At 40.8% G+C, this 24,052-nt stretch overlaps 1 protein-coding gene across 8 annotated transcripts in view; it reads right to left on the bottom strand.

Annotated features, from left to right (window-relative positions):
- Positions 1-24,052, bottom strand: part of SULF1 (sulfatase 1) — a 200,060-nt gene that overhangs the window by 31,344 nt on the left and 144,664 nt on the right. For all 8 annotated transcript variants that reach the window (XM_061438937.1, XM_061438938.1, XM_061438935.1 and 5 more), the window contains 5 exons: positions 21,237-21,387; positions 20,135-20,310; positions 18,362-18,490; positions 18,035-18,091; positions 17,137-17,266 (listed from right to left, as the gene is read on the bottom strand). In XM_061438937.1, the coding sequence (XP_061294921.1) occupies positions 17,137-17,266; positions 18,035-18,091; positions 18,362-18,490; positions 20,135-20,310; positions 21,237-21,387 (643 nt within the window). The remainder of the gene's footprint in view (positions 1-17,136; positions 17,267-18,034; positions 18,092-18,361; positions 18,491-20,134; positions 20,311-21,236; positions 21,388-24,052) is intronic.

Raw genomic sequence — 24,052 nt, 5'->3', positions numbered from 1 at the left:
TATGCAGTTGTTTTTTTTTTTAACATGGAGATCAGTGCTTTCTAAGCTTGGGTTTGCTGCACTGTACTCCTAGATATGGCCAATTCGCTTGAGGAGGTGCCAGGAAATTCTCAGAAGAGTTCTCGGAGGGCTTCTCTGGTGGTCTAGGGGTTAAGAATCCCCCTGCCAATGCAGGGGAGGTGGGTTTGAGCCCTGGTGTGGGACGATTCCACACGCCCAGGAGCAACTAAGCCCTTCAACCACAATTACTGAGCCCAGGTTCCTAGAGCCTGTGCTCCACAAGGAGAGAAGCCGCCATAATGAGAAGCCTGTGCATCGCAGTGAAGAGTAGCCCCCGCTCCCCTCAACCAGAGAAAGCCCATACGCAGCAACAAAGACCTAGTACAGTCAAAAATAAAAAATGAAATTCTTGCTCGTGAAAAGGGTCTCAAAAAAATAATATTTCATAGCTCCAGAATGTTTGGGAATCAGTGGTGCTTGAGTTTTTATATCATGTATCTGTCTTAAATCCAAGTGGTTTAAGACACATCCATCCACCTCATGCATTCAAAAACCAAGTGTTGATTACTTAATGTTTGTAGTAGCAAAAGAAGACATCAGTGGATTCAACTCACAGCCAAGCAGAAACTTAAGAAATACTCTATTTTTTATCAGACAGAAAAATGTGGCTCTCTTTATTCTTAAAAAAATGATGGCTTTATGTCTTTCTGTGTTCCAATTTATATCAACTTCAGTGCAAACACTAATTTGTAAAACACAACTGTACTGAAAACCTTCCTTAGTTTTAAAACCACAATGCATTAAAAATTTTCTTTTTTTGTCCTGGAAGAGCTGAGGGGACAAGTAGATTTCTGTAGAAAAATATAGGCAGAATTTTTAGTGACTTATCCTATTTGGATTACAACCCATTAGCCAAATTCCTTGTTGATTTCCGATGGGACCGAAATGAACAAAAAGTGTGTTTCTTTCCTGAAGAGTTGAATTTAATCCCATCTAAGGTCTAGCATGGTCATTGGCACAGATGACATATCATATAAAATCAAACATACATACATACATACATGCATGTACATATATACACATGCGCATATACATATACCCCCAAACACTACTTATATATACATTCTTGTATAATACAGAAGTCATTGACAAAAATGCCAATTATTTCCTGTACCACGGACTCTCTGAACAAGTCATTGACCCTATTAGATAGAGTAATTAGCTAAAGGCTTTGAAAATCTCCTTAGTGGCAAGCATACTAGGAATTTTAATGAAATATAATTACCACACGTGGGCCACAGTCATTTTAGTGTTCTATATCATGGCAATTTTTATGGCTGAGCAATAAAACCTGGAAATAGCAGCAACTCAAATGGTCATCTTACTTGGAGAGTTTATAGACGGAGGTGGAGAAAGAGAATTTTTAAAGGAATAGCTCTGAAACCTGCTGCAGATCATTTACATGCTCCTGGTAATGAGATGGTTTTCCAGTGCAGAAGAGTTGCTGGAATCAGATAAGAGCGTGACTTCAGGTAAGGCTAATGGGACCTGAAGTACGTGCCCCTCCCGAAATACAGATGTCACACTGCCTCGCTTTTATCTACGCTCTTGGACTTTTTTGGTAAATCGGTTAATGGCCAAATCCAGTTTTCTCCATCTTCTCCAACCACTTACTCCTGCAAATTCCTTTCCTGCTTTCTGGGACAACATCAGTTCAACCCTCCTCCTCCTCCGTCTCTGACGTCTTAGTCTGTGTTGATAATTTAGCACATTCATTCCACAAATACTTCTGGACATCTACCATGCTCAAGGTGCTCGATAAAACTATTTCAGTAATTCCAAAGTTATTATTATTTCATGTGAGCCTTTCCAACTATGCTGAAACTTGGGATGAAGGGGACGGACCAAGCCTCATGCATGAATCATTCCCTGAGTTTAACTCAGCATTTAATCACTCTGTTTAGTAACTGTGTCTAAGTGCTTTGGATGGGTTATATTGGGTTGACCAAAAATCTTATGGAAAAAAAATGAATTAACTTTTGGCTGAGACAATATATAAGTGAAGGTAAGACACACCTGAGGAAGAAGAGAAGGTTGGCTCTTTTGTTCAAAGAATCATGTGTGCAGCTGTTTGGGTAGAATCCAATCTAAGGGGAGATGTCACATTATCATCACCTATTAAACTCTTACTTGATACCAGGTACTGGTCTAAGGTGTTTTATATAAAAATTTATTCATTTAATTTCCATAATAACCTAAAGTGCTATGCTGTGCTTAGTCTCATCCAACTTTTTGCGACCCCATGGACTGTAGCCCACCAGGCTGCTCTGTCCATGGGGAGTCTCCAGGCTAGAATACTGGAGTGGTTTGCCATACCAGGGGATCTTCCAGGGGATCTTCCTGACTCAGGGATCGAACCCAGGTCTTCCACATTGCAGGCGGATTCTTTATCGTCTGAGTCACCAGGGAAGCCCAAGAATACTGGAGTGGGTAGCCTATTCTTTTTCCAGGGGAACTTCCCAACCCAGAAATTGAACCAGGGTCTTCTGCATTGCAAGCAGATTCTTTACCAGCTGAGCTACCTGGGAAGCCCAATCTAAAGTACTACCATAATTCATTTATTAGAGTAGGACTTTGTAGCACTGAATATCACCTATCTTCTGCCTGGGACCTGGGAATGGCATTTCATACTCATATTGATGTGGCTTATTGGAAAAATCTGGACTTTCAAGCTAGAAAAGCCCGATTTGAATATGTTAAATTTATCACATTGCTAGATACCAAGGGAACATTTCGTGCAAAGATGGGCTTGATAAAAGACAGAAATGGTATGGACCTAACAGAAGCAGAAGATATTAAGAAGAGATGGCAAGAATACACAGAAGAACTGTACAAAAAAGATCATCATGACCCAGATAATCACGATGGTGTGATCACTCACCTAGAGCCAGACATCCTGGAATGTGAAGTCAAGTGGGCCTTAGAAAGCATCACTACGAACAAAGCTAGTGGAGGTGATGGAATTCCAGTTGAGCTATTTCAAATCCTGAAAGATGATGCTGTGAAAGTGCTGCACTCAATATGCTAGCAAATTTGGAAAACTCAGCAGTGGCCACAGGACTGGAAAAGGTCAGTTTTCATTCCAATCCCAAAGAAAGGCAATGCCAAAGATTGCTCAAACTACCGCACAATTGCACTCATCTCACACGCTAGTAAAGTAATGCCCAAAATTCTTCAAGCCAGGCTTCAGCAACACGTGAACTATGAACTTCCTGATGTTCAAGCTGGTTTTAGAAAAGGCAGAGGAACCAGAGATCAAATTGCCAACATCCGCTGGATCATGGAAAAAGCAAGAGAGTTCCAGAAAAACATCTATTTCTGCTTTATTGACTATGCCAAAGCCTTTGACTGTGTGGATCACAATAAACTGTGGAAAATTCTGAAAGAGATGGGAATACCAGACCACCTGACCTGCCTCTTGAGAAATTTGTATGCAGGTCAGGAAGCAAGTTAGAACTGGACATGGAACAACAGACTGGTTCCAAATAGGAAAAGGAGTATGTTAAGGCTGTATATTGTCACCCTGTTTATTTAACTTATATGCAGAGTACATCATGAGAAATGCTGGACTGGAAGAAACACAAGCTGGAATCAAGATTGCCGGGAGAAATATCAATAACCTCAGATACGCAGATGACACCACCCTTATGGCAGAAAGTGAAGAGGAACTCAAAAGCCTCTTGATGAAAGTGAAAGTGGAGAGTGAAAAAGTTGGCTTAAAGCTCAACGTTCAGAAACCTAAGATCATGGCATCTGGTCCCATCACTTCACAGGAAGTAGATGGGGAAACAGTGGAAGCAGTGTCAGACTTTATTTTTGGGGGCTCCAAAATCACTGCAGATGGTGACTGCAGCCATGAAATTAAAAGACGCTTACTCCTTGGAAGGAAAGTTATGACCAACCTAGATAGCATATTCAAAAGCAGAGACATTACTTTGCCAACAAAGGTTCGTCTAGTCAAGGCTATGGTTTCTCCTGTGGTCACGTATGGATGTGAGAGTTGGACTGTGAAGAAGGCTGAGTGCGGAAGAATTGATGCTTTTGAACTGTGGTGTTGGAGAAGACTCTTGAGAGTCCCTTGGACTGCAAGGAGATCCAACCAGTCCATTCTGAAGGAGATCAGCCCTGGGATTTCTTTGGAAGGAATGATGCTAAAGCTGAAACTCCAGTACTTTGGCCACCTCATGTGAAGAGTTGACTCATTGGAAAAGACTCTGATGCTGGGAGGGACTGGGGGCAGGAGGAGAAGGGGACGACAGAGGATGAGATGGCTGGATGGCATCCCTGACTCAATGGACATGAGTCTGGGTGAACTCTGGGAGTTGGCGATGGACAGGGAGGCCTGGCGTGCTGTGATTCATGGGGTCGCAAAGAATCAGACACAACTGAGCGACTGAACTGAACTGAACTGATAGAATGGGCAGCAAGTCAGTTACACCATCAAAAATTTTTTTTTTTTTTTTTTTTACCATCTAAATTTTTATAGGGTCATGAGCAGTAAAGGTAACTCATAGGAAGAACTCAGCACATGGCAGGTACTCAACAAAGGTAGCTGCTATTACTATTATTATTTTTGCACACACACACTTTATTATTTATAGAAATTTACCTAATGGAAGCTTCATGAGAGGTAGTCATTTTTAACGGGGATGAGTATTGGGTTAGGGATCTGAGGACCTCAATTTTAATTTTCTTTTGCTGCTAACTCTATGGCCTAGAGCAAACTGCAGCATATCTTTGTTCTTCCAGATTCCACATCTGGTAAAATAACACTTATTCCTCCTGGCTTCAAGGATCTGTCATGAGAATAAATTGTTGACCATTTTTGGAGTTCTGAAGAAAAGATGCACTATAGGAATCTGAAGCAGAACTATTATAGATGACCTTTAACAATGCCTACCCAGTCCTTGGGCAAGTCACCCTTCCCTGGTTGTAAGCTGTCTTAAATATAGTAATTAGTGTTTCGTGGGAAGGTTGCAAGCTTCGAATCACAAGGATCTTGTTTTGAACAGACTTGTCACCCTTCTAACTGTGAAAATTTGGTCAAGTAACTTTCCCATTTAAACCTCATATTTACAATGGGCATAATATCTATTTTTAGAAGAGTTTTCAGGTGAAAAAATGTCCCATGTAAAATGCTTAGGACAGTGACTTCCCTGGCAGCTCAGTGGCTAAGTCTTGCGCTTCCAATGCAAGAGGTGTGAGTTCAATCCCGGTGGGAGAACTATTAATAAGATGCCATATGCCATGAGTTGTGACTCAAAAAAAAATGTTTAGCATAAGTATTAGATGATGATAGAATTCTGGGTACTTCCCTTTCCTGAAGTAACCACTTGAGGATCATTATAGTTTCTATGTTTCGAATTGTATATATTTCTCAGATTGATTAAGAATGCCCTGTAAACTTATTCAGTAAGTGTTGTCTTACTAAGTATTTAGTAAGATACTTGGTCGTATCTGACTCTTTGCAATGCCATGGACTGTAGCCTCTGTCCATGGAATTCTCCAGGCAAGAGTACTGGGGTGGATTGTCATTCCCTTCTCCAGGGGATCTTCCTGACCCAGGGATTGAACCTGGGTCTCCCAAATTGGAAGCAGGTTCTTTACCATCTGAGCCACCAGGGATGAGTATAAAAAATCTTATTTATATAACTTATACCCATTTTCATGAGTAAGAAAAAAACTGGTGACAAGTTTTTCGAAGGTACACTGCAATGAAAGCTTAATTTTATATACATATATGCACATGCATTAATTCTGTTATTATACTCCCTATTACATGGATTTGGCTCTAATGCAGGTCGGATTATATTCTCTAAGATGTAACAATGATATACTAATTTTCTATAACCTGGTTATCTGTTAACCCAGTGCCGACATCATGGGAAGCAGTTACCTGCATGAGGACATGTGTTTAGAATTTTCACCTGGGATTATTGTTGTTCAGTTGCTAAGTTGTGTCTGACTCTTTGTGACCCCATGAACTGCAGGACACCAGGCTTCCCTGTTCTTCACTATCTCCTTGAGTTTGCTCAAACTCATGTAGGATGAATGTAGGCAAATGGGTAAAAGTGGTCAAAATATACAAATTTACAGTTATAAAATAACCTCCTGAGGGTGTAATGTATAGCATGGTAACTACAGTTAATAACAGCCTAGTACATATTTGAAAGTTGCTAAGAGAGTACATTTAACAAGTTCTCAGTACAAGAAAAACAAATTTTAACTGTGGGGTGATGGATGGTAACTAGACTAATTGTGGTGATCACTTTACAATATATACAAATATTGAATCATTAAACTGTACACCTGATACTAATACAATGTTATATATCAATTATACTTGAATTAAAAAAAGAGTTTTCATCTCAACACTGAGGAATATGGCCATATAAACATCCTTGTTCAAATTGCTACTAGCTCAAGTTATTTTCAGACTTTCTCACAAACATGAAATAGAGTTATTTGTGCTGAAGATATTTATCTCCTGCTTTCTCTGAGATGGGGTGAAACAGGATGGGGCAGGGGTTGGAAGGGGGAGGGAAAACCAGAAAAAAGATAAAATGTTTCCTCCTTTAGATTTTAATGTGAATAACCATTTGTAAAAGTCGCTGTTGGAATGTTGGAAGAAGTATGGTTCTTGCAAACGAGGGAAAATAAGATTGGTGAACTGACCTTGGCTAACAATCAAGAGCCAGTATTTGTTGAGTGCTTGCTATGTGCTGGGGACTCCTGCGATACATTTAACTCCTACAGTCTTTTGCAGCAACCCCTGGAGGCAAGTACTATTTTATGCCCATGTCACAGATGAAGAAACTGAGGCAGAGTTAGGGTAAGTAATGTGCCTGCAGTCACATGCTAAGCGAACAGCTTGGATGCAATCCTGGTCGATGAGGACACCGATACAAAAGGGGATTGGTTTGGGGCAGAATGTGAGGCTGCCGATAGGTTGAGGGAAGGACACTTGGGAAGGCAGAGGTGAGAACTAACACGCAGGAGAGAACGTTATGCTTGAGACACATAGACACTGTTATGCATGAACAGACAACTAATGAGAATCTGAAAAGACCCTGATGCTGGGAAAGACTGGAGGCAGGAGGAGAAGGCAGGATGAGATGGTTGGATGGCATCACTGACTCGGTGGACATGAGTTTGAGCAAACTCCGGGAGATGGTGAAGGACAGGGAAGCCTGGAGTGCTGTAGTCCATGGGGTCCCAAAGAGTCGGACACGACTCAGCAACTGAACAACAACTTAGCTGATTCACTTTGCTGTACAGCAGAAAGTAACACAACATTGTAAAGCAACTATATTCCAATAAAAATGAGTAAGAAACAGAGAGACAGAGGGAAGAGGGGAACCTGACCAGGGTGGGCACAGTGGGAAATGAGAGAGTATGAATTAAATAAGCTGGGATCACATTATGCAGTTGATGGGAAAAGCGTCTGTCCTCAACGTTTGTTTCTGAGTTGTTTGGAGCATTACTAAAGATGGTTTAACGTTTAACCCTGTGATTTGTGTTCTGAAAAAGGCAAAGAAGCCAAGCACCTAGGGAGATGACCGGCCATTCGGCCTCATCCTTCAGTGCAGGCTAAAGAGAGCAGGAGACTAGCCTTCCATATTGAGGCTAGTTGAGACTCTCCCTGTTGAGATGAGAGTTGAGCCAGAGGATGGCATCTGGAGGCTCCATATTTCTGGCCGATTTCTCTGGAGCTCAGAGAGCCAGGGCAAGGGGAGGTGGGGAGGGGATGGCCACAAGCCATGTTGTGATCTTCACCAGGGCTCAGCGGGTTTCTGGAAACAGGCAGTGCATTTCGGGCACACTAACAATTCTAGCCAGACCTTCCTGGCAAATGCCTTTTTATTCCTGCTCTGCAGCTGGTCACAAAGGGTCAGAGGGACCTCTGGTCAGAGGGATAATTTTTGGATGACAGCATAGATCCTGGCACTAAACCAGTTTACACTCAACAGGCTACATTTTAATTTTCTTTGCCTGATGCTGAGGTCTTTTCAGAATTTTAACAGATCTTTGATTTTGTATTGATACAATAGTAGAAAGGCAAACTAAATTACAAAGATGCTGGAATTCAATGATTTAACAAAAGGACATGCCATTTGCTCTATAAAAAGAAAACAAGTTGCTTTTTTCCTCGTAAAGGACAGAGAATATATGTATTAAATGAACTTCAAAATGGAATGCCCAGGGAATTTCTCTTTTATGTAACTCCTATTTAAGAAATCAATATCTATACCTAGAAGAGGAACAAAAAATGACCACCCTCCCCCAGCATGAATGGTTTTCAATCTTGGCTGGTCAAAGGAATCACCCAGGAGCTTGAAAAAACAAAACAAAACACTGCCACCTGGGCCCCATCCTCAGGGATTCAGATTTAATGTGTCTGGGCTGAGATTCAAACATGGGCATTTCCAAAGGTGCTTAAGTGATTCTAATCTGAGGTCATGGTTGAGAGTTGCTACCCTAGATGCTGTGAGGGATTCATGGAGGCAAATGCCATTGACAATTTCAAGCAGAAAATCTACTGTCTTACATTTTTGCAGAGGCAGGATGTTCTGGGGAAGAAAAGATTTGAACATGAAGTGAAGAGATGCAGGTTTTGACATTGGGTTGGTGGCTTAAGTTTTCTGGATCTAAATTTCCTTATTAGGAAAAGGATACCATTTGATCAGAAGATTTCTAAGCCTCCTTCCAACTTTGACATTCTTAGATTCCAGATCTGTGGTTTGTAATGCTGTTAAAAAACACACATGCCTTGACCATCCCTGCAGACATGTTCATCTGATTGGTCTGGGGCAAGGCTGGACATCAGTATTTGCAAAAGCTCCTCAGGTGATACTGATGTGCAGAAGAACTGAGCATCACTGATCTATGTTCTCCATTGAACCAACTTCAGATGAAGCTGAGCTTGTACATGACTGTGTGCATGCATGTGTGTGTGTGTGTGTGTGTGTGTATAGTGTGCACATAAGTAAGCGTGGGGGTGTCACACCAGCTGAGAGAGTGATGGGAATTCACACTCAGCCTTGTATTAACTCAGAAACATGGAAGTAATGCTAACACATATGTCCATGCTGTCTTAATTACTCCGTGCTGGTTGTTTAGTTCACATGATGGAGACGTGATGCCAAATGTCTGGGATTCTGGCCCATTTTCGTTCCCTATTGGCTTCATAGGAATGAAAACAACAGGTAAGATGGCCTGGAACAATACTCACACACTACTTTAAAGCTCACCTAGAACTTTACATACATGATGGCACTTTATCCTCCCAAGACACAGATCAATTTTCTTTCCAGAGACAGAACATCCAAGACACAGGAGAAACTGTCTTCTGAAAGAACATACAACTGGAAGGGAGTGGATGCCAATATTCTAACCCAAACCTCTGAACTTCACACTGCTCCTTCTTTTATTTACTCCACTTCCTGAATCCACATTGACCGTACCAAACCATCCTAGGAGACCAGACATGGGGTCTGTTGGAGGAGTGAGGGGAAGGCACTATCTTTTGGGGGATTAGGAGTGAAGTGAATCAGGCTAATGGTGCTGATTTTTCCTCTACATTCCATGGAGAGTCAAACCAAGGGTGTTCCCTTTGAAGGAAGGCAGCTAACCTTGGTGAGAGCAAGAAAAGCAGGGCACAGGCCAGGTGTAAAACGCATGTCAAGGAAAGAAAACCCAAGCAAGTCAGTTCAAGACTTGGCTGTCATCTTGATCCTGAACAGTCTCATTATTCTGGACTTTTTCTTCCCTTCTAAAAGCCAATGATATAGTAAATAAAAAGACAATCTTCAGGGACTTCTCTAGTGGTTCACTGGTTAAGAATCTGCCTTCCAATGCAGGGGACATGGGTTTGATCCCTGGTCAGGGAGCTAAGATCCTACAACCTCAGAGTGACAAAGCCTGCATGCCACAACTACTGAACCCTTGCACCACAACTGCAGAGTCCGTGGCCACAATGAGAGATCCTGCATGGCACAGTGGAGATCTCATATGTCGAAACTAAGATCCAAAGCAGCCAAGTAAATAAATAAAAGGTAACTTTATTTAAATCATTATCATAAATAAATGATAATAAATGAAAATTTATCATTTTTTAAAAAAAGGTAATCTTCAAAGTAGAGCCAAAAAGAAAGAGCAAAAAACCGACATACAAAGATTCTATAGAATATAACCAAGCTATGTCAGGTTGGACTTATAGGTTTAATAACTGCCTTGAAGAGGCTCAAAATTTTCTCAAAGTTCTCAGCTTCTAAAGGCATGGTTTGCCACCACCTATAGAGAGAAATCACCATTGTGCCGAGTGTAATTCTTTGCCCATTAATTCAGGCACTTCTCAAAGAGATCATTGCTAATGTTCTTATATACTTATGTGAAAGTGAAAGTATTAGTCACTCAGTTGTGTCCAATTCTTTGTGAGCCCATGGAACCTGCCAGGCTCCTCTGTCCATGGGATACTCCAGGCAAGAATACTGGAGAGGGTTGCCATTCCCTTCTCCAGGGGATCTTTTCGACTCAGGGATTGAACCCAGGTCTCCTGCACTGCAGGCAGATTCTTTACCATCTGAGCCATGTGATAGAAACCAAATTCAGAGTGATTAACAAAGCAACAGAGGAAAATTCCAGGGAGCCACGCATGAAAACATTTCATGGGGGCAAAATGCGTTTAGAAAACTATAAAAAAAAAAGCAAAGTGAAGTTTTTAACATAGTTGGCATTTAGCAAATGAGTGAAGAGCTGGGGCCAGTAATCTAGTTTATGCTGTGTTTGCCCTTGAGGACATAAATTAAAATTTCAGCATGAGCCATATAGAGAGGTTTGCAAAAGTGTATACTGAAAGGTAGGCCATGAACCTTATCTTCAAAGGGTTATAAGTCTCTCCACTTAGCTGAAATAGCAACCAGATCACTAATGTGCATGAGATATATTTAACACTGAACATTTCCCACTCCTGAATAGAAGTAAAATTAGTCTATTGAGGCTGCCTCATAAAAATCGTTTTAGAGCTACAAAACAATTCTGAGGTTTTAGTCATAATACTACTTGGAGCTTCCACAAGAAGGATTTGGAGACTTCAAATTAAAATATAATGAATAGGTCTAAGCTTCTCCACTAAACACTTGAAAATTAAGGCTTAGCAGAGTGCTATGAAGGCTTGGTTTTATCCCTTAATTCAATAGCCCTCCCTCCTCACCTTTTTCCACTTCAAAGAGATTCCTGTGTACAAAAAGACACAAGGAAATACAGAGCGGATGAGGGTCAAGTAGTTTATTATGAACATCTATTCAATATGGTTAGATGCCATATAAAAAGCGTATAAGAAACGAGGCCATTTCAATAATAACTGGGCTACCCATTTTATGAGTCTGATACCTTGAACTGGTGTTGGCTAGTTGTGTGACTATCCAGAGGTCAGATTAAAAAAAGGAAAGCAAAGACAGAATTGAACTTCTCTTCCTCTTGTTAAAAATTTACCTTGGAAGGCATAAAGTGGCCCAAGTTTTAGAATAAGACAATTTATGGATTCCCAGATTGTAAAATGAAAATGACTATGCCTCTCTTGACAGGGGTGATGATTAAATTGAGCTAATGTGTATAAAACACTGCATACAGTGCCTTACAGATTGGGAGTTTGGGATTGACATATACACACTGCTATATATAAAATGTCTTTCCATAAAAAAATAAAAGATGTGTTAGGCTCAGCATATTAACAAAAGGCAAAAGCTCAATAAATGTTATTTTTTCTCTTTCTTCCAATTCTGTTCTAAGTTGTAATGACTTAGGCAGAAATTTAGTCCCTCTCATCGTGACATAGTGTTTTTCTCCCAGCTAGCATAGATTTCAAGCAAGAGTACTTAAATTAGTTTGTGTTCCTATGTTCTCAGTTTCCTTAAAAACAGGTCTGTGTAGTGGGAGACTTTAATACCCGACCATGGATAGACCTATGGATAGACCAACTAAACAGAAAATTAACAAGGAAACACAAACTTTAAATGATACAATAGACCAGTGGATAGACCAACTAAACAGAAAATTAACAAGGAAACACAAACTTTAAATGATACAATAGACCAGTTAGACATAATTGATATATATAGGACATTTCACCCCAAAACAATGAATTTCACCTTTTTCTCAAGTGCACTTGGAACCTTCTCCAGGATAGATCACATCCTGGGCCATAAATCTAGCCTTGGTAAATTCAAAAAAACTGAAATCATTCCAAGCATCTTTTCTGACCACAATGCAGTAACATTAGATGTCAATTACAGGAGAAAAACTATTAAAAATTCCAACATATGGAGGCTGAACAACATGCTGCTGAATAACCAACAAATCACAGAAGAAATCAAAACAGAAACCAAAATATGCATAGAAACGAATGAAAATGAAAACACAACCCAAAACCTATGGGACGCTGTAAAAGCAGTGCTAAGGGGAAGGTTCATAGCAATACAGGCATACCTCAGGAAACAAGAAAAAAGTCAAATTAACCTAACTCTACACCTAAAGCAACTTGAAAAGGAAGAAATGAAGAACCCCAGGGTTAGTAGAAGGAAAGAAATCTTAAAAATTAGGACAGAAATAAATGCAAAAGAAACAAAAGAGACCATAGCAAAAATCAACAAAGCCAAAAGCTGGTTCTTTGAGATGATAAATAAAATTGACAAACCATTAGCCAGACTCATCAAGAAACAAAGGGAGAAAAATCAAATCAACAAAATTAGAAATGAAAATGGAGAGATCACAACAGACAACACAGAAATACAAAGGATCATAAGAGACTACTATCAGCAACTATATGCCAATAAAATGGACAACTTGGAAGAAATGGACAAATTCTTAGAAAAGTACAACTTTCCAAAACCGAACCAGGAAGAAATGGAAAATCTTAACAGACCCATCACAAGCACGGAAATTGAAACTGTAATCAGAAATCTTCCAGCAAACAAAAGCCCAGGACCAGATGGCTTCACAGCTGAATTCTACCAAAAATTTAGAGAAGAGCTAACACCTATCCTACTCAAACTCTTCCAGAAAATTGCAGAGGAAGGTAAACTTCCAAACTCATTCTATGAGGCCACCATCACCCTAATACCAAAACCTGACAAAGATGCCACAAAAAAAGAAAACTACAGGCCAACATCACTGATGAACATAGATGCAAAAATCCTTAACAAAATTCTAGCAATCCAAACCCAAAAACATATTAAAAAAAATCATATATCATGACCAAGTGGGCTTTATCCCAGGGATGCAAGGATTCTTCAATGTCCGCAAATCAATCAACGTAATACACCACATTAACAAATTGAAAAATAAAAACCATATGATTCATCTCAATAGATGCAGAGAAAGGCTTTGACAAAATTCAACATCCATTTATGATAAAAACCCTCCAGAAATCAGGAATAGAGGGAACATACCTCAACATAATAAAAGCTATATATGACAAACCCACAGCAAACATTATACTCAATGGTGAAAAATTGAAAGCATTTCCCCTAAAGTCAGAAACAAGACAAGGGTGCCCACTCTCACCACTACTATTCAACATAGTTTTGGAAGTTGTGGCCACATCAATCAGAGCAGAAAAAGAAATAAAAGGAATCCAGATTGGAAAAGAAGTAAAACTCTCACTGTTTGCAGATGACATGATCCTATACATAGAAAATCCTAAAGATTCCACCAGAAAATTACTAGAGCTAATCAATGAATATGGTAAAGTTGCAGGATATAAAATCCACACACAGAAATCCCTTGCATTCCTATACACTAACAATGAGAAAACAGAAAGAGAATTAAGGAAACAATTCCATTCACCATTGCAACACAAAGAGTAAAATACTTAGGAATATATCTACCTAAAGAAATAAAAGACCTATATATAGAAAACTATAAAACATCAGTGAAAGAAATCAAAGAGGACACTAATAGATGGAGAAATATACTGTGTTCATGGATCGGAAGAATCAATATAGTGAAAATGAGTATGCTACCCAAAGCAATCTATAGGTTCAATGCAATCCCTATCAAGCCACCAATGGTATTTTTCACAGAACTAGAACAAATAATTTCACAGTTTGGATGGAAATATAAAAAACCTCAAATAGCCAAAACTTGAGAAAGAAGAATGGAACTGGAGGAATCAACCTGTCTGACTTCAGGCTCTACTACAAAGCCACAGTCATCAAGACAGTATGGTACTGGCACAAAGACAGAAATACAGATCAATGGAACAAAATAGAAAGCCCAGAGATAAATCCATGCACCTATGGACACCTTATCTTTGACAAAGAAGGCAAGAATACACAATGGGGAAAAGACAATTTCTTTAACAAGTGGTGCTGGGAAAGCTGGTCAACCACTTGTAAAAGAATGAAACTAGAACACTTCCTAACACCATACACAAAAATAAACTCAAAATGGAGTAAAGATCTAAACGTAAGATGAGAAACTATAAAACTTCTAGAGGAAAACATAGGCAAAACACTCTGACATAAATCACAGCAGGATCCTCTATGACCCACCTCCCAGAATATTGGAAATAAAAGCAAAAATAAACAAATGGGACCTAATTAAAATTAAAAGCTTTCACACAACAAAGCAAACTATACCGCTGCTACTGCTAAGTTACTTCAGTCGTGTCTGACTCTGTGCGACCCCGTAGACGGCAGCCCACCAGGCTCCCCCGTCCCTGGGATTCTCCAGGCAAGAACACTGGAGTGGGTTGCCATTGCCTTCTCCAATGCATGAAAGTGAAAAGTGAAAGTGAAGTCGCTCAGTCGTATCCGACTCTTAGCGACCCCATGGACTGCAGCCTACCAGGCTCCTCCATCCATGGGATTTTCCAGGCAAGAGTACTGGAGTGGGATACCATTGCCTTCTCTGAAGCAAACTATAAGCAAAGTGAAAAGACAGACTTCAGAATGGGAGAAAATAATAGCAAACGAAGCAACTGACAAATAATTAATCTCAAAAATATACAAGCAACTCCTGTGCAGCTCAATTCCAGAAAAATAAATGACCCAAATCAGAAAATGGGCCAAAGAACTAAACAGACATTTCTCCAAAGAAGACATACAGATGGCTAACAAACACATGAAAAGATGCTCAACATCACTCATTATCAAAGAAATGCAAATCAAAACCACAATGAGGTACCATTTCATGCCAGTCAGAATGGCTGCTATACAAAAGTCTACATGCAATAAATGCTGGAGAGGGTGTAGAGAAAAGGCAACCCTCTTACACTGTTGGTGGGAATGCAAACTAGTACAGCCACTATGGAGGACAGTGTGGAGATTCCTTAAAAAACTGGAAATAGAACTGCCATATGACCCAGCAATCCCACTGCTGGGCATACACACCAAGGAAATCAGAATTGAAAGAGACACGTGTACCCCAATGTTCATTGCAGCACTGTTTATAATAGCCAGGACATGGAAGCAACCTAGATGTCCATCAGCAGACCAATGGATAAGAAAGCTGTGGTACATATACACAATGGAATATTACTCAGCCATTAAAAAGAATACACTTGAATCAGTTCTAATGTGGTGGATGAAACTGGAGCCTGTTACACAGAGTGAAGTAAGCCAGAAAGAAAAACACCAATACAGTATACTAATGCATATATATGGAATTTAGAAAGATTGTAACAATAACCCTGTATGCAAGACAGCAAAAGAGAAACAGATGTATAGAACAGTCTTTTGGACTCTGTGGGAGAGGGCGAGGGTGGGATCGTTTGGGAGAATGGCACTGAAACATGTATATTATCATATGTGAAACGAATCACCAGTCCAGGTTTGATGCATGATACAGGGTCCTCGGGGCTGGTGCACTGGGATGACCCAGAGGGATGGGAGCGGGAGGGAGGTGTGAGGGGGGTTCAGGATAGGGAACACATGTACACCTGTGGCAGATTCATGTCAATGTATGGCAAAACCAATACAATATTGTAAAGTAATTAGCCTCCAATTAAAATAAATAAATTTGTATTTTAAAAAAAAGGAAAGAAAAAAAAATACACAGAAATTGAAATAACATCCCCTCCCCAAAAAAACAAAACAAAACAGGTCTGTGTTAATTCACCGCACGGTAATTCTTTAGTTCTTATTGGTAACACTTGGTGTTCTGGGTAGCCCTGAGTTCTCTACTTAATATTCTATAAATGAAGAGGATTGAATCTAATGAAATATTTGATGTCAGTAACTTTGTGAGCACAGGTAGAAACAATAAACAAATAGAATATGGTTTTCCTTTTCATTCCTCAACCTTGGTCACAGACTCTGTCCTTCTCTCCGGGTTAGATGACATCTGATCCTACTCCAGGGTGTGGAAACCCAATCATGGCTCTTGGGGTGGTTTGCTGTCCAGAGGCTCAGTATCTGCCTCAGATCTTGATTAAGCTATCTCTTGACACGTCCTGATCACCTGTTAAGAGGGGTGGGGTTTTCTCCTTAGATGCAAACAGTCTCTGAACTTTCTAACACAGGACTATCCATTTCCTAAGTCTGATATCTTGAACTGATGTTGGCTAACTAGGTGGATATCTAGAAATTTCACTAGAAGCACCATCTTTTTTAAATGGAGAAAGCCCAAGCAGTGATGAGGAGACCCAGCTGGGACCAGTCAGACATTGCTCAGTCAGTGGAAAGGGGTTGCAGTGAGCACTCCATGACTGCTATGAAAAGCTTGCTGCTGCTGTTGCTAAGTCGCTTCAGTCGTGTCCAACTCTGTGCGACCCCATAGACGGCAGCCCACCAGGCTCCCCCGTCCCTGGGATTCTCCAGGCAAGAACACTGGAGTGGGTTGCCATTTCCTTCTCCAATGCAGGAAAGTGGTAAGTGAAAGGGAAGTCGTTCAGTCGTGTCCGACTCTTCGCGACCCCAAGGACTGCAGCCCACCAAGCTCCTCCATCCATGGGATTTTCCAGGCAAGAGTGCTAGAGTGGGGTGCCAATATGTACATTATCTGACATGTTGCAAGTCTTTACATCAGAAATGGAGAAGCAAATGAGTGATGGTACAGAAATGCTGAGTCACTCACCTGCCCGGGCTGTTCACAGGCTGTCTGGTACCTGGCTTGCTGGCACAGTTCTTTGACCCTCTCATATTTAGGCAAGTGATTAGACTGTTGGATATTCTTGTTTGATTCCTCTTTCTTACGTAGAAATTTCCTTTGACAGAAAAAGAAAAGCTTATGTGAGAAGTGATCTGAAATGACCTTCACTGTGACGCCTGTCTTTTTTTTTCCTTCCCTGTCACATGACTCCACACTCTCCAAAAAGCAATAAATAGTTATCAAGTCTCTACCCACAGGAGCCCAACATTTTATGAGTCCTTTGGGAAAATTACAAGCTGGGAATTATGAAGATGAGAGATCAGGGAAGGAAAATCACTTCCTTCAAAATCTTCATTTCAAAACTCTGAGCATAAATGTTCAGCTTTATAGGCTCAAAGTTCATTTTTGTTAAAAAGCAATGATAGAAATGTTTTTCTCTTGCCTAGGGTAAGCATGGAGAAAAACAAAGACAATGGACATTACAAATAGAAAGGAGAAACCCAGAAATGACTCTGGAACAGTTATTAATACAAACTCATCTATTTGTCTATTCAAAACTAGGAAAGGCACATAAGGAAAAGAAGTGGAAGGGCATCAGGCAGAACCTGGAAGGGATAACTGAGAAAGTCAATTAACCGGTTCATTTAGGAACTGAGGTGGACACATGCTGTGGGAATCCACGGCCTCATAAAGACTGTGGTCCCATCTTTGCAATTCTGACTCAGCCATCATTACTCTGCTGGCCAGAGGAGGATGAGTCTTATGACTAGGTTTACGAAATCCACACGCTTAGTAAACCAAAATAAGGGGGAAAAACATTCCCAGCAGGGAGAGCTGCCCACAAAGACTCGTTCCCAGAAGCACCCCAGGAACCAATAATTACCCTCTTTCCACGAGGAATGTATCACGCCAAATTTTGACCTTCTTGTTTGTTCGAAACCTGGAAGCAAAGTAATAATATTTACTGTTGGCACTGGGACACTTTTCCAAATGGATCTGTGCTAACAGTTTATTTAAAGCAACACCCCTCGCTTCCCACAGACCAGGACAGCATCTCCATCATCACGCCATTCACAAACAACGGAGGAGGTGCTCAGCTCAAGGCGATCCCCGGGGGCGGAGGGTATTTTGCCTCCACTTCTGTTGGCTGCTGGCTGGCTCTGGGAGCTGGTGTGCTCGGGGCTGGCTGAGGGGAAGGAAACTGACGCACCTGTTACCTGGCTTTTCCTGGTCCAGAAGTTTGAGTACAGACTTGCCGTCTATGTCAGGAGGTGCGTCGAGCCCTGCGATGTCCAAGATGGTAGGGGCCAGGTCAATGTTTAGAACGATCTGTGGGACTCTGTAAAGGGACAAGATGGTTATGCCTGGGCCCCAGCACCAGTGGAGGGCCCCACCAGGACTGTTTTTCCCATCCCAGTACTCCCTGGCCTTCACTGCTTCGCAGCTTCTCATCTGGTTGCCCAGGAATGGTGGTTGATTCTGGGAGGTACCTGAGTGCTCAGCCACTGGGACCAAGAGAAAGACTGACTGTCACAGGGGTCAGGCTGGAGACAGGCTTGTCCCCCTGAGTTCTGGCCACACCTCAGACAAATTGTGGCCTGATGTTTGGCTTTTGTAGGCTATGTATTTTCTTCTGAAACCTGAGAGTCCATCACTCCTCTGTTGAACTAGGGCTTTGAAATCAATCTTCTGAAAAAGGACACAAGGTTTTTATACTTGAATTAAATGCATGCTGCCTAGCCTTTCAAACATAAAGCCTTCCGACTCTAGATCCAGTGCTTCCCCAGGAGTTTCCAGCGATCTGGAGACAATGCATGTGTGCACATGACTCCTTTGCATGTGTCACCCAGTCGTGTCCAACTCTTTGTAACCCTGTGGACTGTAGCTCACCAGGCTCCTCTGTCCATGGGATTTTTTTCAGGCAAGAATACTGGAGTGGGTTGCCATTTCCTCTTCCAGGGGATCTTCCTGAACCAGGGATCAAACCCCCGTTTCCTGTGTCTCCTGCATCGCAGGTGGATTCTTCACCTGCTGAGCCATCCGGGAAGCCAGGGAAAGACATAATAACATTCTCCAAAGCGGCCCTTCTTATTGCCATCACTTCCTCCCCAGCATGCACTGGAATGCAGCAGCAGACAAGCCACATAGATGAGACTCAGATTATCTGGCATCTGGGCCCCACTGCTGTCACATCCAGGATGGGGGAACTCTGAGAGGGGCGTGCGTACCCTGTCTGTGCAGCTTCTTCATTGTGAAATCAGGGGTCCAGACTGGATGCACTTGAAGGGTCATCCCAGGTTTTGAATTCTACTTGCACTCTTTTCTTTCACGCTTTCGGTAACTGATTCATGTAAAGGATCTCATTTTACACTACACATTATGATGTGCTGGCAGGGCATACAAAATCCATTTATGATGGGAATACTGACATGCAAAGGGATGCAGTGACTTAAGATGACAGAAATGGAATTTCAGTCCTTCAGGCTTCTTTTCTTAAAATTCATTTAAAGTTCATTTAAATAATTTTAATTAAATAAAATGTATCTAAAATTATTTAAACTTTAAAGTTCTTAACATTTAATTTCCTTTAAAAATTCTTCAGTAATAGTTTTTTTAAAAAAGCAACCAAGAGGATGGCACTGGTTATCATTTTAAAAAAAGATTCGAAGAAGGTAAGGATGACATACCTAAAATCACACTCTATGTCTGTGTTCACAGTCTCATGGATTCTGGTCGGTTTGAGAGAGCTAATCATTGATACAGTTATTTTTCCTTTCTCTTGAAAGAGTAGACATTAATTTAGCATGTGGCAGGACTGGGGGAGGGGTGGGGCAGGCGGGAGGTTTTGTCTTCTAAATTATGAACCTACACTCACCCTTTTTTGTTTGGACTAAAGGAAACCAGACCCTGAGATTGGTAATCGAATTATCTCAGACATACACGAGCTATGACAGTTGAATGTTGGAAACAGAGAAATACGTACATGGATCCTGGCTCTACACTTGGCCCACGAATAAAGAAAGGCACGCGGATATCAAAGTCATATGGCATGGATTTCCCCTTGACCAGTCCAAATTGCCCGATATGGTAACCGTGGTCGGCGGTATAGATGATGTAAGTGTTCTCCAGCTCACCCGTTTCCACAAGCATATTATATAGCTGAAACACAGCACAGACCTCAGTCAGAAACAACTGTGATGGCATAAGATGACAATAGCATCGCCATGATTCCCCTCAAATCCTTTTTCCATTATTTTTAGAAGGCAAGAGTTGCTTTACTAGGGCTGACAAACATGTACGTTTATACACATTTTTCAAGTTGCCTGCAATCCTGGAGGGAAAAAGTCCAGTAATACAGTTGATTCTTATATAACTTTTCTTAATCTGGCTTATTTTTGCCTATTTGAAAAAAAAAAACACACAAAACAACCTCTACCATCAAACTTTAAGGTTTTACTTTGAAAAATCCATTTTAAAGCAAATTTGACTATCATCCCTCATATTTAGTTATCAAAGATTAAAAACAGGCTACCTCTGAGCCTGATCCAGTCACATCCAGCCTTTAGGCATGTCTTGTTTGGTTTATGTTATCTGTAAAACTCAGGAAATTTAAAATACAATTTTTGTATTTCTGGCTTCTTTTAAAAGTCAGAAGACTTAATACTGTATCCATATTTTCACAAGACCAAAATTAGTTGAAGCTGAGTAGCTGTTCCTTGCGTTAGATGAGGGAGTTTAGATTTGAGTTCACCGTGATCCTCACCATGCCCTATCGCCTTATACTCTATCTACTTTAGCTATCTACACTATTTGCTTAACCCCTGAAGGTATTTGTGGTGATAACCCTTGATTTATGATCAAAGGTTTATGATTTTTGGTCAACTCCTTTTTGCTACTGGCTCCACAAGAACCAAGCCTAGAAAGAGAACAAGATGAGGGGGGATGATGAGTTCACAGAATACCCAGCCCCCACACTCTCGCAAAATGAAAAACAACAACTACTACAGAAGCAGGGTTGGCAAGAATGCATCTGCACAAGGGGAGCTGGACCAAAGCCCATCCCTGGGGCCGGTTCACGGGCTTACCCGTTCCACAGAATCATCCACTGACATCAAAGTTTGCAGCCGTTTGCGATGTAGAACGTTTGTGAACTCCATGTGGATGGGCAGCATGGGTCCCGTGTACTGCATAATCCAGTGTTTGTCCATATTGGGCGCATAGTTATAACTAGGAGTTCTGCAAATATCCAGAAACGAGTCTTACTATATATGCTTTTTAGTCATTTAGAGAAATAGTTCACGTTAAACGTTGTGAAATAACCATTTAGGAAAGACTTCAGACACAGCTAAAGAATTTTTCTCTCTGGTACATCTCTGTGTTTGTAAAGCGATTTCAAGTGTGCACCACCCCAGACCACACGAGTTCTCTGAAGGTGTATGGGTTCAAACTTATAAAACCAAGACTGGCAGTGAAAATCTAATTAGTGCAAGTTCATTTAGGTTCATTGAATAAAATGTGTAAAAATACCTCGAGATGATTGTGGTCATGTTACAAATTTACAGATAAAACTCAGTAATGTAGAAGGGAATGTTCTCATGGTGATGTTAACTCATAAAATTTTACTGCTAATTAGGCTATTAAATATAGTCACTAATGTGTTACGTGCAGTGATGAAGAATCATAATTTCAACACATTTTATCTCTAGAATTTACTAGGGTATTATATTGATTACTTACATATCTAGTCTCTGAATTTTTCTCATTCCTAACCTCACATATAGATATCATCAATTTATTGGATTTGCTGGAATTACAAGCAAGTCTACTACAATATACATGTTTATCAGTAAAGCTGTTCATTATAGACAAATCAATATAGGTACAGGCATAATTTTTGCTAACTATAGGGAAGTGAGTCCTATTGTTCTAAAACAGGTGGTTTGAGCCTATATTTAATCTATAGAGATCTAAGCAGTGCCCATACTTCCCTTTGGGGACCCATAAAGTACATTACCTTCTCTTTGAAGTCTTCCCCAACTCCCTGGATCATAAGACGCTGCCACTTCACACTCCCAAAGAACATATCTATGCTAGAATATATCTATGCTTTTCACACTGAGAATTGTTTTTCATTTGACCTCTCCATCAGACTATAACGTGTTTGAACTTTCTCCTTAGCTGATAAGCCTATGAAAGTCAGTCACTCAGTCATATCTGACTCTTTGAGACCCTATGGACTGTAGCCCACCAGACTCCTCTGTCCATGGAATTCTCCAGGCAAGAATACTGGAGTGGGTTGCCATTTCCTTTTCCAGGGGATCTTCCCGATTCAGGGATTGAACCCGGGTCTCCTGCATTGCAAACAGATTCTTTACTGTCTGAGCCACCAGGGAAGCCTATAAACATTGTTTAATAGTGAAAATTCAGTATTTACCACGGGTCAGGGACTGTGCTAAGTGTTTTGTTCACATCTACTCATTTAATTAGCTCAGCTCTTCTGGGAAATAGGTTTATCATTCCCATTTCACAGGTGAGAAAACTGAGGCTTAGCAAAGCTAACTTTCTCAAGTTAACAAAAGTAGCAGGGAATCGAACCAGGACTTGGTTCCAAAGCTCATTTGCTTTAACAAAATGAAGGGAAAGTAAAATGATGGGGGCTTCCTGCATCTGAAGCTGCTCTTTGTGTGAACCACAACTGTGCAAATAGCCAGTCTCTCAGAACAAGAGAGGCTGATAGAGGAATCTGATTACTGCTCTCTGTTCCGGGGAGAACCCTATCAGTGAAAGGCGGTGGATAATGATGACTGCAGGAGATCCTGTGACATTGTTTACATCATAAAACTAGAGAAACAGTCAATCACTGTGACCTGGTGAGTCCAGAAGCCTCGACCATGTTCTACTTGTCCCGTCATGGAGCAAATTTCCTATTGAGGAAACTTGGAGTTTCTGAGCTGCGTGACTGTACACAGAACATGAGGCTCTCTATATGCTACCTGTTACTATATATTTTCTTCCACCAGTGGATTTGCAGCGCTTCTCTTTTAGTAGTTGAAAATGCTGTTTTGGTACCATTGGCCTTCCTGTGTAGAAAGTTACCCTAATCATCTGTATGGATGCTGGCTGCTTAACGAATGCCAATACAACACTGAGCACAAGAGAAACTGTCCTTAAAAGTGTACAAGTTATGCTGAGAGGTGTCAGTCAACTTCCTTTTAAAGAGACATATTTGTAGGGTAGGTAAATGTAGCTCAATTTGCTCACCTGGAAATGGGGATAAGAGCATCTCATAAAAATCTGCTTTGAGGAACAACAAATCTGACTAGGGACTTCCCTGGTGGTCTAGTGGTTAAGATTCGGTGCTTCTGATGCAGTGGGCGTGGGTTCGATTCCTGATTGGGGAACTAAGATCCTACATGCTGCATGGTGCAGCAAAAAAAAACAATAAAAAAAAACCCAAAAAAACTCAGCCTCTCACCCTCTAAAATCTTTAAACCTGTCTGTCTATTTATCTATTATCTATCTATTTAAAGTGCCCAGAACAAAGTACCTGAGTTTCCTACATAAGCCAATAAACAAATGTATTCTATATAAGGATCTGGGTGGGAAAAAAAATCCGTGACATTAAATAAACAAATTTTCAGATATCACTTGCCATTCTTTATCAGAGAAACTGTCAGCACGAACTTTCCTCTGCTCACCAAGCAGACAACTCATGAACCGAATGGTCCCATTTTTGGTCTGAAAGGGTTCTTCGTATCTCCCATTGCACCACAGACCAAATGAGACCCTTGTATTTCAGAAGCCTGGGCAGTAGGAAAGGACTTAAGCCCGGGTTTCTTATTCTTAACGCAGCATGTAACCTTACAAACAAGATTAGAGGAAGAGACTGAAGAGGAGGAGG

The sequence above is a fragment of the Bos javanicus genome, chromosome 14 (assembly GCF_032452875.1).
Source record: "Bos javanicus breed banteng chromosome 14, ARS-OSU_banteng_1.0, whole genome shotgun sequence".
Classification (NCBI taxonomy): domain Eukaryota; kingdom Metazoa; phylum Chordata; class Mammalia; order Artiodactyla; family Bovidae; genus Bos; species Bos javanicus.
This window is presented reverse-complemented; position numbering and strand designations above follow the sequence as displayed.